We start from the raw sequence: 20,547 nt of genomic DNA on the forward strand, positions 1-20,547 counted from the left end.
TGGGAAGAGAGGCCCCTTGGTCTTGCAAACTTTATATGCCCCAGTACAAGGGAATGCCAGGGCCAAGAAGTGGGAGTGGGTGGGTAGGGGAGCAGGGTGGGGGGAGGATATAGGGGACTTTTGGGATAGCATTTGAAATGTAAATGAAGAAAATACCTAATAAAAAATTGGAAAAAGTTTAAAAAATAAATAAATAAAAGAACACTTCTTTCTCTGGCAGAAGACCAGAGACAGGCCTGATAGGGTTCAGTTCCCAGAACCCATGTCAGGTGACTCACAACTGCCTGTAACTCTAGTTCCTGGGAACTGATGCCCTCTTCTGGCATGTGTGGGTACTGCATTCATGTGAACATACTCCTGCCCCCAAACACACACACACACACACACACAAACATATACACACAGAGAAACCAAGTGTTTTAAATTGTGGCCAGGTGTGGTGGCACATGCCTTTAATCCCAGTATCCCAGGGATTAAAGGCATCTTTATGGATCTCTATGAGGTGGAGGCCAACCAGGTTGGTATACATCAAGTTCCATACCAGCCAAGCTAATAAATTCTTTTACGCTTTAAAAAAAAAAAAAAAAAAAAAAAGGAAAAAAAAAAAAAAAAAAAGGGAAGGCAAGTATAATGAGTGGGTATGTCATATACAGCACACTATTCATTACCCCATCCCTCTCTCCTCCCAGAAGGTAAAGAAATACTAAAGACGGGCTCCCAGGTCAGAAGGAAATGTGGGCGGGCGGGGAGGCTGCCCATCTAGCCAGCAGCACTGTCTATCACCCGTCTTCATGAGACAGGAGGCTCTATACTCCAACTTCAACAGACCAGTTTGCCTTACCCACCTCAGCCTCAGCAGCTATCTCATACTTGGATCTCTTGCCTGGCATAGTTCGAATCAGATCCAACAGGCCGTCTTCATCCAGGATTTTTGTTCCCAGAGCTGCTGCCTGTTGATTAAAACACAACTCATCAGAACTGTATCCAAAACATTTCTTTCTGTAGTGGAAAAATCATTTAAAGGCCTACTGGTAGATGGAGAAACACACTATAAACTAAATAATGCTGGAATTGATTTTTAATTATTTTTAAGATTTATTTTATTGCTTTACATGTTTAAGTGTTTTGTTCATGTGTATGTCTGTGTGTATGTACCGTGACTGTGCCTGGTACTCAGAGAGGGCTTCAGATCCCCTGAAACTAGAGTTATAAACAGCTCTAAGTGCCATGCGGGTGCTGGGAATTGAACCCAGGGGCTCTCCAAGAGCACCAAGTGCTCTTACCTGCTGAGCCCTAACACTGGAATTTAAGAGAAAAATAAAAAAATCACTAGAAAGTTATCTGTAAAGATGAAATCCAGTAATGGATATAAGAATTATGAAAGAGGCATGATTAAAGCTAGTTTTCCTAGTTTTAACGCTGCTGCTGACTTTTCAGTTTGAGATGTGTGGTGAAGTACATTAAAGATATAATTGAAGCTGGATAGTGGTGGCACGGGCCTTTAAATCCCAGCACTTGAGAGGTGGAGGCAGGTAGATCCCGGAGTTCAATATCTACAGAGTGAGTTCCAGGACAACCAGGGTTACACAGAGAGACCCTGACTCAAAAACAAAAGACAAAAAAACAAAACAAACAAAAACAAAAGGGGGGGGGTGAATAAACATAAGTAAATATATAACTGAGAATGAAAGTACTGCGTACAATGTGACGCTCCCGCCTCCGAATGACTATTCTAACTATACAAACACTCTTATGAGATGTCACTCTCTACATAACATTTATTTGCAAATTCTTTACAAACGGTTTTTAAATTACCATTAAAAAGAAAAAAATGGGACTATGGATGTGGCTCAATGGCTAAGTGTGCTGGGCACACAAGTGAAAGAACCTGAGTTCAAATCCCTGGTGCCTACACCAAAAGGCTGGGTGTGACTGTGTATGTAATTTTAACTGCAGCTCTATGCAAAGTGGAGACAGAGGTGGCTTCTGGATACCAACCTTGTCCCAGGTTCAGTAAGACCATCCCAAAGGCATAAGGTGGAGAGTAACAGAAAAAGAAAAATAGCATCCTCCTCTGCCTATTGCTTGAACACACGTGCGCGCGCGTGAGTGTGAGCACACACACACACACACGAAATGATTGAAAGGTGGGGAAATACAGACTTTATGGCACACTTGAACTATGAAGCTACAACTTGAACAAGAATGTAGATAGGAGGGAGAGAGGAGAAGGTCAGTCATGGTACTATATTCCTATAATACCAGGACGAAGGAAACGGGCAGCAGGATCCAAGGGTTTAAGACCAGCTTAAGCAATGTGGCAAGATCCTTTTTACCTCAAGAAATGAAGGATTAAAGATGTATTTCTTTCTAGAGCACCTTTCTAGCACATATAAGGGTCTGGGTTCAATGTTTATCACAGATAGATGATAGACAAGACAGGCAGACAGATAAACAAGCTCCTTAAGAATGGTATTTTAGGGTTGGAGAGATGGCTCAGCGGTTAAGAGCACTGAGTGCTCTTTCAGAGGTCCTGAGTTCAATTCCCAGCAACTACATGGTGGCTCACAGCCATTTGTAGTGGGATCAATGCCCTCTTCTGATGTGTCAGCGATGGTGTACTCAGATAAATAAATAAATAAATCTTTAAAAAAACAAAAAAGAACGGCATTTCAGTTACAATTCCTATTACTATGAGAAAACACATAACCAAAAGCAACTTAAGGAACCTGCTCAAAGTTTCACAGCACAGCATATCACTGAGAAAAGGGAGAAAGACAGGCACTCAAACAGGACAGGAACCTCAAGGCGGAAACTGAGGAAGAGGCCATGAAGGGCAACTGCTTACAGGCTTTCCTCTCAAGCTCGCTCAGGCTGCTTTCTTATAGCACCAGGACCAACAGCCCTGAGGAGACATCACCCACGGTCATCAGTCAGGACAAGGCACCTCAGGCATACTTCTCAGCCACACTAGCTGGGAGCTGACATAAACGAGGCAGCACGAGTGAGTGAGTGCAGAGTAGTGTGGGACGGCATCACTGCTCTTGTGCGCCCCTAGGAAGGAACAAAGCCAGGAGAACCAAAGTCCAGCTATTCCCACCCCTCTCACGTCCGACTCATGCAGCAGTCATTTCCACCACCCTCTGGCTAACAGGACTCCAGTGTGTCCATCTCCCAATGACATTGACTTGCAGCAGGCCCACCCGATCAGAAGCCGTGTCAACCAGTGAGGTGGCATCCTAGAGTGTTGCTGGGACAGAGCCTGTAAGACCAGCCCCAGCTACAATGACCACTGCTCTCTCTTTCCTGCCCAGCAGGCAGCTACCTCGCAAGCACGAGGCAACAGGTTTGATGCCCATAAGGCTGACAGAATTGGTGGCTGGGACTCTCTGGGTTAAGTTCCTGCGCTGCTGAAACATCCTAGTGACTACTGTCTTGTTAGGGCAAGTTAAACCCATCAGTCAGGAAGCGTGGTACTTTCCCACTGACCTCTGCTTCTTCCTCACACACTTCCAATAATGAAAAATTAAGGTGTGATCTATAGTGGCTTGTATTAGAAAACTTCAAACTAAAAACAAAAACAAAAAATGAAACTATGTATGTTTAAATCTTTTTTAAGTTTTAAATTAGAATATATAAAGAAAGTCAAGTAAACAGCAACTATGTTTCCAACTAAATAACCAAAATCCTGTAGTCAGTCCCAGCAGACAACACAGCATATGGTACGCAGAGAAGACAAATCTGCAGGACAAACCTTAGTTCCCTGAAATGCAGCCAGGGGCATTACCACAGCCAGCCACACTGCGCATGCCGCTGCAGACAGGCACCACTGTGAGAAGAGGTAGCGGAACCCACCTTGTCACTCTTGGACTGCCCACTGTCGCGGCCCATGACGAGGTAGTTTGTTTTCTTGCTCACGTTTCCTGTTACTTTCCCCCCATAACGTTCAATTAGAGACTTGGCTTCGTCTCGTTCAATGGACTCCAGCACTCCTGTGATCACAAACGTCAGGCCTTCCAAGCAATTTTCAGCTCCCTACAAAACCACAGTGTTCAAGCAGAGAAGAAATTATATGGTAGCTTTCCAAAGAAATATTTGGCAGCCAAGCTGCAACAAGCTGACTTTTCTCTCCCAACATCATAAATAACCCCAGCGTGAAACCTGGCTAGGGAATCACAGCAGAGCCTCAGTGAACCCCGGTGTAAATCCTGATGAATGCCTTACACGCTAACATCTTACACCTACCAAAAGAACAAAGAGAAACATACCGTTCGCAAACGTTAAAATTACCCGCTTGTGCTAGTCTCCACTTTCCATATTTAAACCAGCGATTAGCTTTCGTACCTTGATGCAATTGCCCACTGAAACGCCTGCTGCTGCTAAAGGGCAGCTTTGGCTCTGGAAAGCTTATCAAGTGTGAGCTCTCCCCATTCCCTGAGAGCAAAGCTGAGAACTGCTGGAAACATAAAGGTAGGAAGGCATTGCCCACCCACCCTCGGAAGATAACAGCTAATCTAAGAGCTGACCAGGCGTCTCTCTTCCTAAGTCTGTACTCAACTCTCCATAGTTACAGATCCTTAAAGTTTTTATAATAAATCAGCTAAATCAGACATCCAAGCAAACTAATTCCATAAGGAGTACATGGTGTGCCATGGTCCTTACTGCTCTGAACAAACTGAAATTGGTTAAGATGGGAAGTCTTGAAAAGAAGCTAAACAGACTCTACACATCTCTCTACACATGCCCCAGCATCGGCCTAAGCAGTCCCTCCCCTCCGTAGAAAGAACCTTGCTTGGAAGAAGAAAGGAAGGAAATGGTTACTATTCACTCAGAAAGGATGGGAGAAGGGCTGTGCAGGGAACTAAGAGCAGGTCTCAGTCTCTCCGTTTCTAGGAGGGAAATGAACTATTAAGTCCTCTCTACAACAGGCTCCAAATCACCCTGGGAAACTCCCCATCAAGAAGCTCCTGCATGCCGGGCGTGGTGGCGCACACCTGTAATCCCAGCACTTGGGAGGCAGAGGCAGGCGGATTTCTGAGTTCAAGGCCAGCCTGGTCTACTGAGTGAGCTCCAGGACAGCCAGGGCTACACAGAGAAACCCTGTCTCGAAAAACCAAAAACAAAAAAGAAAAAAAAGAAGCCCCTGCATTTCAAAGCCCAACCAACTGTCTGCTGAGTGTTCCACTTCCCAGGCCACCTCCTCCCCTCCTTTTATCTTCAGAAAATGGCAGGCCTCTCACGGATATCAGCCAAACACGCCTTATCAAGATGTAGTAGACAATATTTATTATATTAATATATAATATAACTAATATTATTAGCCTTATATTAAGGCAGGACCAGGCAACCCAGTATGAAGAAAAAGGTCCTAAAATCTGGCAGGAAAGTCAGAGACAGCCCTGCTCCCTCCAGTCGCTGCTTCAGCTGTCTCTGTTCTACTCACACTGCTCTTGCTGAGGTCAGTTGGGACCATTAGTCATTTTACTATAGGCAATGGACAATTCTGAGTCTTCTCTGTTGCAACTTCCACGAAACCATACCTTTCGGTTGTCCTAAGAATACTCTTTCTTGCCTCTCTTCTTTCTCTGTGCTTGCATGAGTGGGCGCCCTTCCTTTCTCTTCCCCCACCGCCCCTCTCTCCCTGTGGTGACTCCCTGGCCTCAATTCTTGGGACCAATGAACTCGCAGCTTCCCAATAAACCTGCCTTTAATATAATCTAAAACAAACAAGAATCCCCTTTCTCACCTGCGCTTCTCTGGTACCGCCCAGCAGACTTCCTCATTTCATAAAGAAGCTGAGATAGGGAAGGCCCTCTTCTTGCCAGCCAGAGTTTCTTAGATGACAGCTCTCCCTCCACACTAGCAACACACTAATATTGCCAAGGTTCACATGCAACCAATGCCACTCAGCCACTTGTCTACTGAGCATTCCCACATAGATGCTCACATATCAAAATCACAACTCGGCCAACATTGTTCTGCCTTTATTTACCCAGATGTGTGTGCCATCACCAGACCATTTCCAATACCCATTCAGCTACACTTCTTACTTCCAATTATCACCAAATCCTATATCTTTTTCCTGTTTCTTTAAAAAGCATGTTCCTGGGGGCTGGAGCAATGAGAGGAGCAGAGGCTGAGGGCCTCGGGTGGATCTGCAGCACCCAAGTGGTGGACCACCGCCCTCTGTGACTTCAGTTCCAGTGATCGATGCTCCCTCTGCTTCTGTGGGCACTGCAAGCACATGGTGCACACAACGGTGCAGACAAAACTCCCAAACGCATGAGATAAAAATCAATCAATCTTTCATGTGCACACACACATTCTCTTCAGGGCTTAGAATATGGCCCTATGGTTAAGTGCTCTTCCAGAGAACATGGCCTTAACTCCCAACACCCACATGGTGGCTCTCAACTGTCAACAACTCTAGTTCCAGGAGTTCTGACCCTCTCTTCTGGCCTCAGCTTGCACCAAGCATGTACATGGAACACAGACACACATGTAGACAAAATACTCTCTTGAAATAAGTCAATTTGTTTTTAAAGATTTTTGCAGAGGACCCAAGTTCAACATCTACACACACACAGTGGCTCATAACCATCTGAAAATCCAGTTGCAGGAACAGTGCCTCTGAGGGTACCAGGTATGCATGTAACACGAACACGCACACATGCATATGTGAGTATTTCTCTACCACATTCTCTAAGAGCACCTTGGACTTTTCTCTCACAGCATATAACAAAATTACTGTCAAATATGAATGCACTTAAAATGCTGTCCTTAGGCTCTGAGTACCACAAGAACCTTCACCAATTCATGGAAAAGCACATCTCTTATTAAGCTACTTATTGCCTAAAGGAAAACGCCTAAGTGTCCATCCCAGGACTCACACGTAAGACAGCAGCTGACCCCTTCTGTTAATACCGGCTCACTAGCTCTTTGCTGCCCTAGCAGTGAGTGCACAGCAGACCCCGAGGCAGAGTCCTCGTGGTGGGCGGGTGAGGCACACTCTCCCTGACCCTTACCTTGGGTATTTCTTTGGAGCCCAGAGCTTTGGGACCTTCTCGGTTTAAGTAGCTTCGATAAGCTTGGTAATTAGTGCGCTTCTTTTCAGAGTCTTCTGGGCTTACAGACTGTGGGCAGAAGGGGAAAAAAGCCATGTAAAATTAAAATGTACCTCCAAAAAATACAGATAGTTTTATTTATATATATTACAGATCTATTATATCCACCTCAAGGTTTCTGATCCAGAGCTAGTGGGTGTGTCTTACACATGCGCACTAGGGAACTACAACACTGTGTCATTATTTTTCCAATTCCTATTTCATATTGCTTTAACTGATGAGTAAGTCCAAATCTCCTGAAGTACACAAAATATTATTTTGTATAAATAAGTGACAAAACCAAAAAGATAGTTAAGCCAATTATGAGTTAAACTATTACAGCTGATCCTAGAATCCAAGCCTCAGGCTGCTGCTGCTGCTGTTGAAACAAGAACCCAGTGTGTAGCCCTGGCTTGCCTGAAACTCACTATGTAGACCAGGCTGGCCTTGAACTCAAAGACCTACCTATGTCTGTCTCCTGAGTGTTAGGATTAATGGCATATACCATCATATCTGGCCCCAATCTTACTTAACAATGGCTCTCACCCATTCAAAGGCCCACTTAAATTATAGGGGGGCCTATCAAATTATAGCTGTCTAGATCATGTACGGAAAGCCATGTATTTTTTAAAGATTTATTTATTTAATATATGTAAGTACACTGCAGCTGCCTTCAAACACTCCAGAAGAGGGCGTCAGATCTTATTACAGATGGTTGTGAGCCACCATGTGGTTGCTGGGATTTGAACTCNGGACCTTCAGAAGAGCAGTCAGTGCTCTTAACCGCTGAGCCATCTCTTCAGCCCCCAAAAAGTCATAAGATTCAAAACAGGGTCCCATAAACCAACTGGGAATGTTATTCATTTGTAACAGCAATTCTATTTTGTGAAAAGCTGAAACTAAAAACAACTTTGAACTGTCTACACGCCTGCCTGCTCCTTGTTTGTTCTGCAACAAGGGCTGTCTCACTATATAGTAGAAGTTGGCCTTGAACTATCCACCTTTCTTCATCAGCTTCCCAAGTGCTGAGATTACAGGTATGCTCCACACCTGGCTATAACGGCAGCATACTCAATTACTACGCCAAAATTATTTGACTAAGATCAATTGAATCTACTAAACTCTGATGCCCTCCCCAAACTATTTAAGTACAAGTTCTACATTATTTCTAGTCCAACTATGAAAAACACCATAAAAATAACAGTATCACTTTTTAAATTTTTGTTTCCTCCTTCCCCCAAAATATTCACCCTCTGCAAACTTCCCCATGTACTTAGTGTGCCTGAAGAAAAAACTCCACCAGATAAATATTTAGTGAAGAAAAATCTAAGGCCAAAAAGTTAACTGATGCTTCAAGCAGGTTTATGAGAATTTCCTGAAAACAAAAGCATTTCAAAATCTTCACCACTTCAGTTCAGTTCTATGCGTACACGTGTACACACACACACACACACACACACACACACACACACCTCACCATTGTGATATCACCATTGTGATAAGCAGTTAAAATAGTCATTAGTCTGCCCTTAATGCTAAATGCCTAAGGGCCATGATGGAATAGTGGTTTCTTCTTACAGTTCTAAACTGCTTCCAAAATGAAGGTTCAAAAAGACCATTATCTTCTTAAATATATCTGAAGACAAAGAAAATGCAGTGTGTGTTTGTGTGTGTGGTTGCATGTGTGGAGGTCAGAGAACAAACTGTAGGAGCCAGTTCTCCCCTTCCACCATGAAAGGCCCAGGGATAAAACTCGGGTATAGCACCCTACCCACTGAGCCATCTCATTGGTACCAAATACATATCCCTGCCTCCTTTCCAAACACACATAAAGAAATAACCAGACCAGGACCCCTTATCTGTTCTGCACTGTCGGCATGCTCAAAAGCCGGCTCTAGGCTGTCTCAACGCTCACAGTGCTCTTTTGTCTTCAGAGAGCTCATGTCGAACTCAGCCTAGGAGGCACTTGGAGGGCTCCTTTCTCCTTCTAAATCTAAAGTACTTCAGAACTGGAGGTTCAAAATCACCATTATCTTCTTATATAGATCTAAAGACGAAGAAAAGTCCCTTTGTGGTTCTGATGACCAAGATTACAGGTGGGTAATCTTGGGAAAGCTACTTAAATTCTTTCAGCCTGTTTCTCATCTTTACAACAAATAATAAAAGCAAATGTCTCAAAGGTTATTGTGAAGATTATGGAATATAATTTATGAATATGAGCACAGTTTCTCATATACAACAGCGGTACATATTGGCTCATTTCCTGTACTAATAATGACTATTCTTTAAGAGATTTACATGAGATGCCTTCTGGGAACAAACAAGGAGTCAAGTATATTAGCCAAGCACCCAACCACTGAGCTACACCCCCCAGTTTCAAATTCTTTTTTTACAACAACGTAGGAACGTGATGAACAATCCACCTGAACTGCCATGTGTTCCTGAATTACATACATTTCACAAAGTCCCTACCTCTCTCTTAGTTGGAGAAACTTTCGTTTTCTTAGGAGTTGTTTTCTCTCCTTTGGGCTCAGTGGCACTTTCTTTTCTTCTTGCAGCCAGCAGCTCTGTTTCTTTGTAAGAACTTTCTTCTTTTGCTTTCATAAGCGCCAGTTTGGCACTGGCCTTGGGTGAGGAACTGGCTTCCTTCTGGTGAGCTGATTTGCAAGGCTGCTTAGCATCTTCTGAAGCCCTCCCCTTGCCATGCTTAGCAGGACTGTAGGTCTTTCTTGCAGTTGAGAAATGCTCGGCTTTTACAAAGGAGAAACCAGGATTGTTATTTGGGTTTCATGACAGCCAGCATCAACATTTTCTTCATCTTTGTGATTTTCTTAGTACTACATAGTATCACATTATTTCAAAACATTTACTACTTTAGCTTATATAGCATCCTTATTTTTTAAATTTACATAGTCACATAATATATATTTTTGTAACCAGTTCAAACTGAGAATTGTCATTTGACATATTATTGTAAACAGCACGGAAAGATATGGATGTAGCCCAATAGTACAGTACTGGCCACCAATGCACAAAGCCTGAGACCAATCCCAGGCGGTGTGAAAAGACCAAGATTCCCCTCCAAAGATACTATAAAATGTATAGAGACAAAACTTACTGCCTGGGATATGCTGCACAGAATTCTGTAAAGCAGTGGGACTCAAACCCTGAGTCATCAAGGCTAAAAAGTGCTACATACGCAGATTTACTTCTAGAATTACATCATCCATTAGTCCCCCACGTCTGCAGGCTCCACTCAGCCAGCCAGGAACAGGAAATACTTTAATTGTGTATATACAAACCATGTTCATTTATCCTGATCACTAGTCTCTAGAAAATCAGCACAGTAACTGTTTACATACCACTATACTGTATGAAAGTAATCTAATAATGGTTTAAAGTACACTGGAAGAGAAGCTGTCTATAAATTATATGTAAATTCTACCCTTGCGCATAAAGAGCTTAAGTGTCCACAGTCATGGGGACCCACGTGGGTCATGAAACTAATGTTTCACAGATAATGAGGGGCATCTAGGCCACAGGTCTGTATTCCAACTACTCAGAGGGCAGTGGCAGAAAGACTGTAGTTTTAAGTGTAAAGTACAGAATGATTTAAGGTCAGCCTGCATAACTCACTAGAACCCTATCTCAAAAGAAAAAGAAAAAGGAGAGCTGAGAATATAGCTCTGAAACAGATCACTTAAGTAGTATGTGCAAGACCCTAGATTTAATCCCTGGCATAGCAAATAAACAGAAAAGGGTAAGAAAAGGCAAAGGGTGACTGTATCAGTAGATGGTGCAGAACAGGATATCCAAGGGAATCTGAAGAGCTTCCGACGGTCTGGCAATGCAGAGGACAACTCTGCGACAGTACCTCTAACACGTAAAGCTCAAAACACTTGCTTCCTTGTCTTCACACAAAAAAATCCACATACTCAGACATTAACAAAGTGTACCCTAATACACTTTACATAACACTGAACGCACGAGGGCATTCTCCTCTAGCATCTAGCCTTCAAAGTGCAGGTAATCCTTGATTTACGACCGTTCAACTTAAAAGTTTTCAACTAGCCTGGCGTGGTGGCCCACGCCTTTAATCCCAGCACTNGGGAGGCAGAGGCAGGCGGATTTCTGAGTTCGAGGCCAGCCTGGTCTACAAAGTGAGTTCCAGAACAGCCAGGGCTATACAGAGAAACCCTGTCTGGAAAAACAAACAAACAAACAAACAAACAAAAAAAGTTTTCAACTTTATCTTAGAGGCAAAGGGAAGGAGGGATGGGATGGGGGTTTGCAGGTGGGAGACATGTTTGAAATGTAAATAAATAACCAACTAAAAAAAAAGTTTTCAACTTTATAATGGTGCAAAAGAAACATGCAATCAGCAGAGAGATGGGTAATTTTGAGGTTTGATTTTACAGGAATGTGACTGTAAATCAGCCTGCCATGTCTGTGGGTTCCATATTCATGGACTCAGCGACTTCTTGAGATATCGGGCATCAGCAGTGACATTCTCCACAGCATGCTCAAAAGGCTGGATGCATACCTACACTTCTCACTACGACATGATCTAACTGCTGACAGTCTTGGAGTTAGCGTAAGTACATCTGAACCTAGGGGCACCTTTACCTAAAGGAGCTCAAACAGCTCGCTGAATGTCCACGAAACAATTAGTGCAAAGAAGGGTTTAGCAAAGTTAGCGAGTATTCTCTTCTACAAAGACAAGCCAGTGCTCTCTTACATTCCTCTGCTACCATTACCTTTATTAGGGCTTTTCTGCTTTTCTGCTTTGCTTAAATCAGCTTGGACAGATGAAAATGATTCTCCCTCTTCAGAATCCTTTCGGGCCTAAAACAAGTTTAAAACGTGTCCGAATGTTAAGTAATAGGAAAACTATTACTATAAAATGTGCTGTTAACATGAATTAAAATTTTAATTTTAAGAGTCACCTTCCAAACCAGCAAGATACCACAATAAACTGTCATCCATTTATCCACAAAAACTACCCCCGCAAAGGAAATGTTTTATTACTTCATTTTACTATAAGGAAACAGATGAAAGATTATAGCAATAATTCAATAAAACATCTTATCCCACCCAGTCTCCTAACCCAGAAATGGAAGTCTTGTTAGAGTTTCTTTTATCTCAACTCCGAAACTACTAATAGAAACAAACAAACAAGCAAAGCAGAAAAAAATGACAACAAATTAAAGCCCAGGAGAAAAATAAAAGAGAAGTCAAGAGTAGCAGCTGACCTCCTGATCTCAGTACTAGTAGCTGAAGGCTGAGCCAGGAGGATTGCCAAGTTTCAAACCTGTCCTGGCTACACAGTATCAGGCTACCCAAAACTAACCCAGCAAAGATCCCTCAAAAAACAAAGCCTAAGAGAAAACAAAGTGCCACACAGAGGCCCTGCTTCCTGAGAAGAGCGTTTAGTTATTAAATTTGCATTCCATAGGAGCTGACAATCATTATTCTGAAATAATACATAAAAAAAACTTTTGCAGGCTGGAGAGACGGCTCAGTGGTTAAGAGCACGGATTACTCTTTCAGAGTCCCGAGTTCAATTCCCAGCAACTACATGGTGGCTCCCAACCATCTGTAATGGGATCCTGTGCCTATTCCGATATGTCTGAAGACAGCTACAGTGTACTCATATAACTAAAATAAGTAAATCTTATCTTAAAATCCCTTTTGGTAAGAAATAAAGGTAAAACCCACTGTGTTTTGTAGGGCAAGTTCTGCTTTATTTCTTGAAACCTTTAAGAAAGAATTACACTGTAAATGAATTTGCATACACACACACACACACACACACACACGCACGCACACAGTATAAATTAAAACAGTGTACCTAGTGGCAAGACTCAATGGATAAAGTCATCCCACATACTTTCACTTCATGAGGACCTATGAGAAAGCCAAGCATGGCAGTGCATTCCTGTAACTGGGAATGCAATGCTGGGAAGGACACAGGAGGATCCTGGAGGCTCACTCCCTGGCCAGCCATCTTAGAACAAATAGGAAGCTCCAAGGTCAACTGAAGTGGAGGACAAGACCTGACATCTACCTCTGGACTGCATGTGTACACACGTGTGTACACACACACACACACACACCCCATAATGCTACCTTTTTGATCTTGGGTTCTTCATCCAATAAGGCCAGTGTTCTTGCAAATTCTTCATCTTCATGCAACTGCCTCTCCAGCTGTAAAAAGCGTGACACAGTAAGATGCTTTTGGCTTTAGTACCCAGAAGTTTTTAAATGTGTGCTTCATATGTTTAGAAAAAAACCAGAAAATTTCCTGAAAATAACAATGACATCTTCCCACTATACACTGACAGTCAAGTATCACAAGCTTGCTCCGCTAAACCAACTACATTACTAACTCCACTTCTAGACCTGCACCATAATAAAGTTAGCATATTTCAAATTTGTTTATTTCTTGTGTATGTGGGTATGCATGCATGGCACAAGTGAGGAGGTCAGAAGACAACGTGTAAGAGATGTTTTTCTCCTTTTGAGCCCCCAAGGATTAAACTCCAGCCCTTCCACCTGCTGAGCCATCTTACCAACCAATGGAGATAGTTACATATTCTCACGTGCTATTTCTTTATAAAATCTGAGGTCACATCTTCTCTTAATGCTCTTAGTATAACAGATCTTTTCATTATATGTTTTATGGTTTATTTGTTCTAAGAAAAAAACTCATGTGTATATTTGCATCTATATGTGGGTATATAGACCAGATGAGGGCATCAGATGCCCCAGAACTGGAGTTATAAATAGGTGCTAGCAAACAAACTCTGATTTGACAAAGTCACCTGAGTCATCTCTCCAGCCTAGCCCACCCAGTTTTGCTTTGTTTTTTAAAAGATAGGGTCTTACTACACAGCACTGGCTGGCTTGGAAGGCAGGATGTAGACCAGGCTGGCCTCAAACTCACTGAGATCCACCTACCTCTGCTCTAAAGCACTGAGATTAAAGGTGTGCACCACTACACCTGGATTATCCTCCTCCCAGCCACTGTTGTGGAAGGCATTGTCTCATTATGTAGTCCTGGATGGTCTAGAACCTTCTGTGTACACTAGGAGGAGATGGGAGGGGAGAGGAGGGGAAGGGGAGGGCAATGAATCGAAAGGAAACTGCGGACTTGGGTTATGGCATGTGATAAAGAGCCCTGCATCTTAACACAATGTTTATTTACTGTCAGTGACTTCATGTGGCATTGGATATACTGGCTTCAGTATGAGATAATGAACATATAGTTACCATGAATAAAAAAAGGTAAAACTGGGGATGGGATTCTTAGAAGATAATTAGGAAAGACTACCAATGATTAACACCCTAAATCTTTCATTAAATTAATAATTTACCCAAAGAGTCTAAAAGAATGTGACAGAAACAGGAAAACAGGGGACCGTGATACCCTGTGGTTCTCTGCAAAGAAGCAGCTAATCCTCCACAGCTGGGCACGTTGGGTTCCTGACAAGGACTTCACAGCTGGCCTAGGCCACTCATCCTACCATGAGTCAGCAGAACACCTGGCTAGAGATCAGATAATGCAATACAACTAAAAACAAGGCAGATATTTGTTTCGGGTTTTGTTGCTGTTTTGAGACAGGTCTCACTATATAGTATTAGCTGGTCTGGGATTTGCTATGTAGACCAGGATGGCCTCAAGCTCTTTTGGAGATCTTTCTCCCTCTGCTGGGATTAAAGGTGTGTACCACCACTAAGGAATATTTGTAAAACACCAAGTGTGAAGTGTCCAGCTAATAAAATGAAGAACCACACATGGTCTGTCCAGGGCACTAGAACAAGCACTGAGACATAGTCAGCCGATGTTCTCTAGAGTCAGGCTCCATGGAGAAGGCATTACATCACAATGTCAATAAACAATACAGTCCTGGGAGTCTGGGGACAGGGAAGGGGTCCACAAAGCCCTAACATGAAGACACTCCAAGATGAGGCCTCCCAGTGATCTCCATCATATTCAGCATCTGCAAACACCAGGCTCACCCAGTCTTCCCACCCCACTCACGGCTCCCTTAGTCCCCTCTGCCAGAGCCTCTTTATCTCCATTTTGTTGTTGTTGTTGTTGTTTTTTAAAGATTTATTTTATTTATTTTATGTATATGAGTACACTGTAGCTGTACAGATGGCTGTGAGCCTTCACGTGGTTGTTGGGAATTGAATTTAGGACCTCTGCTTGCTCCGGTTGGCCCCCGATCGCTCAGTCCCTGTTTGTTCCAGCCCAAAGATTTATTTATTATACATAAGTACACTGTAGCTGTCTTCAGACACACCAGGAGAGGGCGTTAGATCTCATTACCAGTGGTTGTGAGCCACCATGTGGTTGCTGGGATTTAAACTCAGGACCTTCGGAAGAGCAATCAGTGCTCTTAACCTCTGAGCCATCTCTCCAGCCCCTTCATCTCCAATGTTAAGAGCAATCCTAACAGTGTTTTCTCCTCAAGGTGTCATACAGGTATACAAGTATTAAGCCCCACACAAATGCTAATCACTTGCAAATACACAGCTGCAGCTGAGTGCCAGACTTGTCTCCTTGTTCCTCCACCACTTCCTCTATCAGACATCTGTCACTATCAAAACAGAACTCTTTAATTTATTAATGTGTATTTGTGTGTGTGTGTGTGTGTGTGTCAAAACAGAACTCTTTAATTAATGTGTATTTGTTTGTGTGTGTGTGTGTGTGTGTGTGTGTGTGTGAATGGGTGTTCAGGTGGAGCACAGAGAACAACTTTTCTTCTACCCTGTACATTGATACCAGAAATCAAACTCAGGAGGGCAGGCTTCCATGTCGAGCAGCTTTAATCACTGAGCCATCCTGTTGGGCCCCATTTTTGCCCTGGCTTGGCCCTTGAGGACAAACCTGAACCCGGTTCGAGTTTCTGCGGCCTTGTGGGAAAGCCTAAGCCTGGCTTGAGTTCTGAGACCTGTCTCAGTCACTTCCGTATTGGGATGATTCAGCAAGACCTGTTTGGCCCTTCCTCTCTCTGCCTCACCCTTGCTGATGTAGAGCTTTGCCATTGGCCCTGTCAGTCATGCCATACCCTCTGTCACCCTTCCTCCTTGCCCCACCAACAATCCCCCTCCCTATGTTCCGAACTTATATAAGCGAGAGGCTGATGCCATAAAGTTGAGTTCCTGCTTCCACAAGACTCCTGGCTTGGTGTGTTTCTTTTGGGACACTTGCAATCCTGCTCAGCTCCAGAGAGACCCCAGAGGGACCAGGTCCTCTCTCCTCTAGACTGGACCTGCCAGCACCATCCCGTAGCCGCCAGAACAGAAGTAACTTCTTTGTACCAACAGGCTCTGCATCCTGTGTTCTGATCTTCGTAACAGCATCACTGTTCATCCAGCTGCTCAGGTCACCTCTCACTTCCAACCTGACCCAAGCTAACATTTGCCACTTACCATACCTTAACAATCTCCATGCCCGTCTGCTTCTGCTCATGCCCAACTACAGGGAAAGAGTTCAAGTTATCCTGTATACACTACAGAAGCCAGTATACTTTTAGGACCCACCAAGTCATGCCACTTTATTAAGGACTCCAATGGTGTCCATCTCACAGAAGCTAAATCTGAAGTCCTGACCAATCAATGTCCTTTTCCTAGGTACCAAAGACTCATTGTGACCTACAAGACCTGCTGATGGCTACTCCTCCAAATCCCCTAACTGCCTTCTCACTCATCTGTCTGGCCATACAGATCTCCTGAGTATACTTTCTCAGATGCTTACCCTTGCGATCCTGTGCTCAGTGGGGATCTGAGTCATCAGCAGTGGCTGCCTGTGCATCACTCTCCAACACCACGCACTCCCTACTTGCCCCAGAACTCTACTTGCACTCTGCACAACTGTCACTTCCCAGCATCTTGTTTTCTTTCTTGGTTTTCTCTTTAAACCATAATCACCTACTACCAACAGCCAGGCTAGGAACTCGGTAAGTGATCAATAAATCCCTGTCGGATATGGGTTTACAGCTCAAGAGAGAATCCTGAACCAAAGGCAGATTTCTTTTTTTTTTTTTTTTTTGACATGCAGAATGGCATTTTATTCAGTCATAAAGACAAAAATTAGGTAATTTGTAGGGAAAGTGATGGAACCAAAAATCTTACTAAGCAAAATAAGTCAGATCCAGACTGCAAAATAACTGTATTTTCTATCATGTACCAAAAAAAAAATTGGTTTTTAAGACATGATAGTAGAGAACATGTGGGCTTTAGGGGCAGGAGACCAAAAGAAGACAACACAAGCTAAAGATGTGTCTAATAATAAGCAGAGTACACTATATACTCATCTGAAAATGTCACTGTGGCTCTAAAAAGTGTTCTTGCCTAGCGTGCACTAAGTTCCAGGTTAAATCTTCAGCATCCAACACTCCCTAAGAATCATAGCATGTTGGGAGCAGAGGCAGGTCTCAAAGTTCTTCTTCATCTTTGACCACATACCAAATTTGAGGACAGTCTGAAATACACTAGACCCTCTCCCTCCCTTCTTCTCCCCCTCCCCTCTCTCTCTCATGCAGAGAGGGAGGGGGAGGGGGAGGGAGAAAATGACAAAACAAACAGGAAAACTTTCCTAAAACATGCAAGTGGCCAGTAAGTGTTAAAAAAAAAAAAAAGAGAAGCTGGAGAGATGGCTAAACAGGTACTTACTGTTCTTACAAAGGACTCATTTAATTGCCAGTAGCCAAGTAGTTAATTAGCTTACATCACCCTGTAATTCCAGCTTCCAGGGGACCTAACACACTCATCTGACTGCAAAGGCAGATTTCTAAGTCATAAGTGTATATAGTAAAGGGCCATGGGAAAGAGTGTATATGCTCAGAATGAAAGCAAAAAGAAGACAGGAGAAAATGAAATTCTTTCAAATACACTACAGAGCCTCCTATTCACAGAACTTCAAAATGTTTACATAAATAATTATCTGTTAGTCTCTTCATTTATATTTTACAGGAACTTATATTCTCATATACTTTATTTTATTTTACACCATACTCCTGATGAGGCTCAATTTGAGCTAATCATGGCTGTGCAGCACTATAATCCCAACACTCAGAAAACTAAGGCAAAATTGTGAGTTCAAGGCCAACCTGGCCTACACAGTGAGTTCTGGTCCTGTCTTGGATGGATGGATGGGTGGGTGGATGGACAGACAGATACAGAGACAAGACAGGGAGGCAGGCAGAACTTATTTAAAAAGAGAAAAGGATTAAAACACCTTGACTGTTTGCCTGGCTAACATAAGTCTGAAGTCAGACCATCAAGCCAACAGTGATAACTAAGTGGAATGGCAGTACCTCTGCATCTTCATCCAGCTGCAGCTGCTTGGCGATGGCCTCATCATTTAATCTGGAATCCTCTGTGTTTTGAGAAGACTGTATTCCAAAGAAAATCAAGCAAGATAAGCAGAAATCTGGCTAAAAATAAAGTTTTGGTTTGTTTGTTTTTCTGGCAACACTAACTAAACACATTACTGAGAGATAGGTCACAATCCATACAAGCCCAAAGTCGACCCAAAGTTGAGTTTGTGGCTGTTCTGGTACATCCAATCTCATAAAAACTAGACACTCTACAGACAGATAGCTCTCATTTTGTTCTATTGATATGTTCAAAAGAAGTGTGCACACACATGTGCACACGCACCGTATATATAGGTTAGTGCTTTGGTTGTCAAAGTAGTCTAAGACATTGGCAAATCAATGTAAACGTGGCACAGTCCTTTGCCAAGGAACCAGCATACACTATAGCCAGCTTACACTCACACCTTTACTATACTGTATCTATAGGTCCATTTCCTTTACTATACTGTATCTATAGGTCCATTTCCTTTACTATACTGTATCTATAGGTCCATTTTCTAAATGGCCAGGGAAGAACAAATCCAGTATCAGTCAAACTAGAGTGGATCAGCATAGGTACATTCTGATAAAATAACATGTCTATCCCATTTCAAAATACAGCTGTGTACATCTGAGGTCAACAGTAAAATAAGTTTACATTTTGAAAATTCCATTTAAATTCTACGAACCATGACTTTTTCTTATAGTTTAAATATTTTCCTGCTTTTGAGTATAAAATATACATATACATATATCCTAATTCCCATATCTTCCAAAATGAGGATATTTATCTATATCACAGAAAAAAATCTTTGCTTTATGAATCCCAAGCTTTCCTTATTAATATCCATGAATGGCTATCAATTCCATTATGTAGCATAGGCCGGCCTCACACTACCGCTCTTTTAGCCTCAGTCTCCCAAGTTCTGAAGCATCGGTGCATACCAGCATGCCTGGGGGTGCTGAACACTTACTTCTTTCCTTTTGCTTGTCACCATCTTCTTCCCAGATCTCTGGACACTTTCTGTTCCAAAATAATCGAGCACTGACGTCGGTGTGAGTTTTATTGGAGATAACGGCTTGTTCTTAGTCTTAACGTTTTCTTCATTTTTTTTCACGTTTGATGTTCCAAGGTAACTATTTGTAGATCCTCCATTCTCTTTTGATTTGGAGGCTGCCTTTTTACATACATAGTCATCATCTTCATCTTAAATGAAAAGTATTTTTGATAAAGCATAGGTCTTAATTATATAAACTAATCATTTCTACCAGCTTTTTAAAAAAATACTAATACCTTGAGTTTTTTTTCTTCCTCCTATCTTCTGACTCTACCAGGCACTGACATGACAGGCCTATGGCTGGCTGCAGCACATCCACTATCTACCAGGCACTGAGGACACAACTAAGCACTACAGCAGTGAAAGATGCATTCCCTCATCTCACGGAACACATTGTCTCCACAAAAAAACCCAAATACATTAATTTTATACATTCATATGTGTGTACACAAACAAATATACACACACATTTATTTTTGAGCGGCATGAAGAAAATGTGAAGTAAGAGAAGGGTAAGGAGTGATTAAGGATACAAGAGGCCTTAAGTCCAATCTCCAATAGTGAATCCTCATCCCCAAAAAGTGAATGAGAAGAGAGAGAAGAACTCAGTAGAAGAGCACCTGCATAGCACACATAGGAGAACCTAGGTTCACTTCCCAACACCACAAGGGAAAAAAGAAAAGAAAGAAAAAGAAAGTGTCTGAGAAATAGAAGGCTGTCCTTTTGTAAAAGCAATCATCAAAAAGCCTATTCTTAGGAGCTCAAACTCAAGGCCTTGTGTGTACCAGGCAAGTACTCGCCCCCTTCGCTATAAGCCTTCGGTTTCTAGTTTTGTTTTGGTTTTTCTAGATAGGGTTTCTCTGTGTATGCCTTGGCTATCTTGGAACTCACCATGTAGATCAGGCTAGCCTTAAACTCAGAGATCGCTCTGCCTCTGCCTCTCTGCCTCTCTGCCTCTCTGCCTCTCTGCCTCTCTGCCTCTCTGCCTCTCTGCCTCTCTGCCTCTCTGCCTCTCTG

At 42.7% G+C, this 20,547-nt stretch overlaps 2 protein-coding genes across 3 annotated transcripts in view; one reads left to right on the forward strand and one right to left on the reverse strand.

Annotated features, from left to right (window-relative positions):
* Positions 1-11,579, forward strand: part of Wdr19 (WD repeat domain 19) — a 97,867-nt gene extending 86,288 nt beyond the window's left edge. Inside the window, exon 37 of the mRNA XM_029477401.1 lies at positions 11,522-11,579. The gene's annotated coding sequence lies outside the window, so the exon portion shown is untranslated. The remainder of the gene's footprint in view (positions 1-11,521) is intronic.
* Rfc1 (replication factor C subunit 1) overlaps positions 1-20,547 on the reverse strand; it is an 81,967-nt gene that overhangs the window by 24,149 nt on the left and 37,271 nt on the right. For both annotated transcript variants that reach the window (XM_021162809.2, XM_021162808.2), the window contains exons 5-12: positions 19,447-19,679; positions 18,431-18,508; positions 13,233-13,310; positions 11,861-11,948; positions 9,576-9,853; positions 7,026-7,133; positions 3,856-4,035; positions 846-950 (exon numbers count right to left, since the gene is read on the reverse strand). In XM_021162809.2, coding sequence (XP_021018468.1) covers positions 846-950; positions 3,856-4,035; positions 7,026-7,133; positions 9,576-9,853; positions 11,861-11,948; positions 13,233-13,310; positions 18,431-18,508; positions 19,447-19,679 — 1,148 coding nt within the window. The remainder of the gene's footprint in view (positions 1-845; positions 951-3,855; positions 4,036-7,025; positions 7,134-9,575; positions 9,854-11,860; positions 11,949-13,232; positions 13,311-18,430; positions 18,509-19,446; positions 19,680-20,547) is intronic.

Source organism: Mus caroli, chromosome 5 (genome assembly GCF_900094665.2).
Source record: "Mus caroli chromosome 5, CAROLI_EIJ_v1.1, whole genome shotgun sequence".
Classification (NCBI taxonomy): Eukaryota; Metazoa; Chordata; class Mammalia; order Rodentia; family Muridae; genus Mus; species Mus caroli.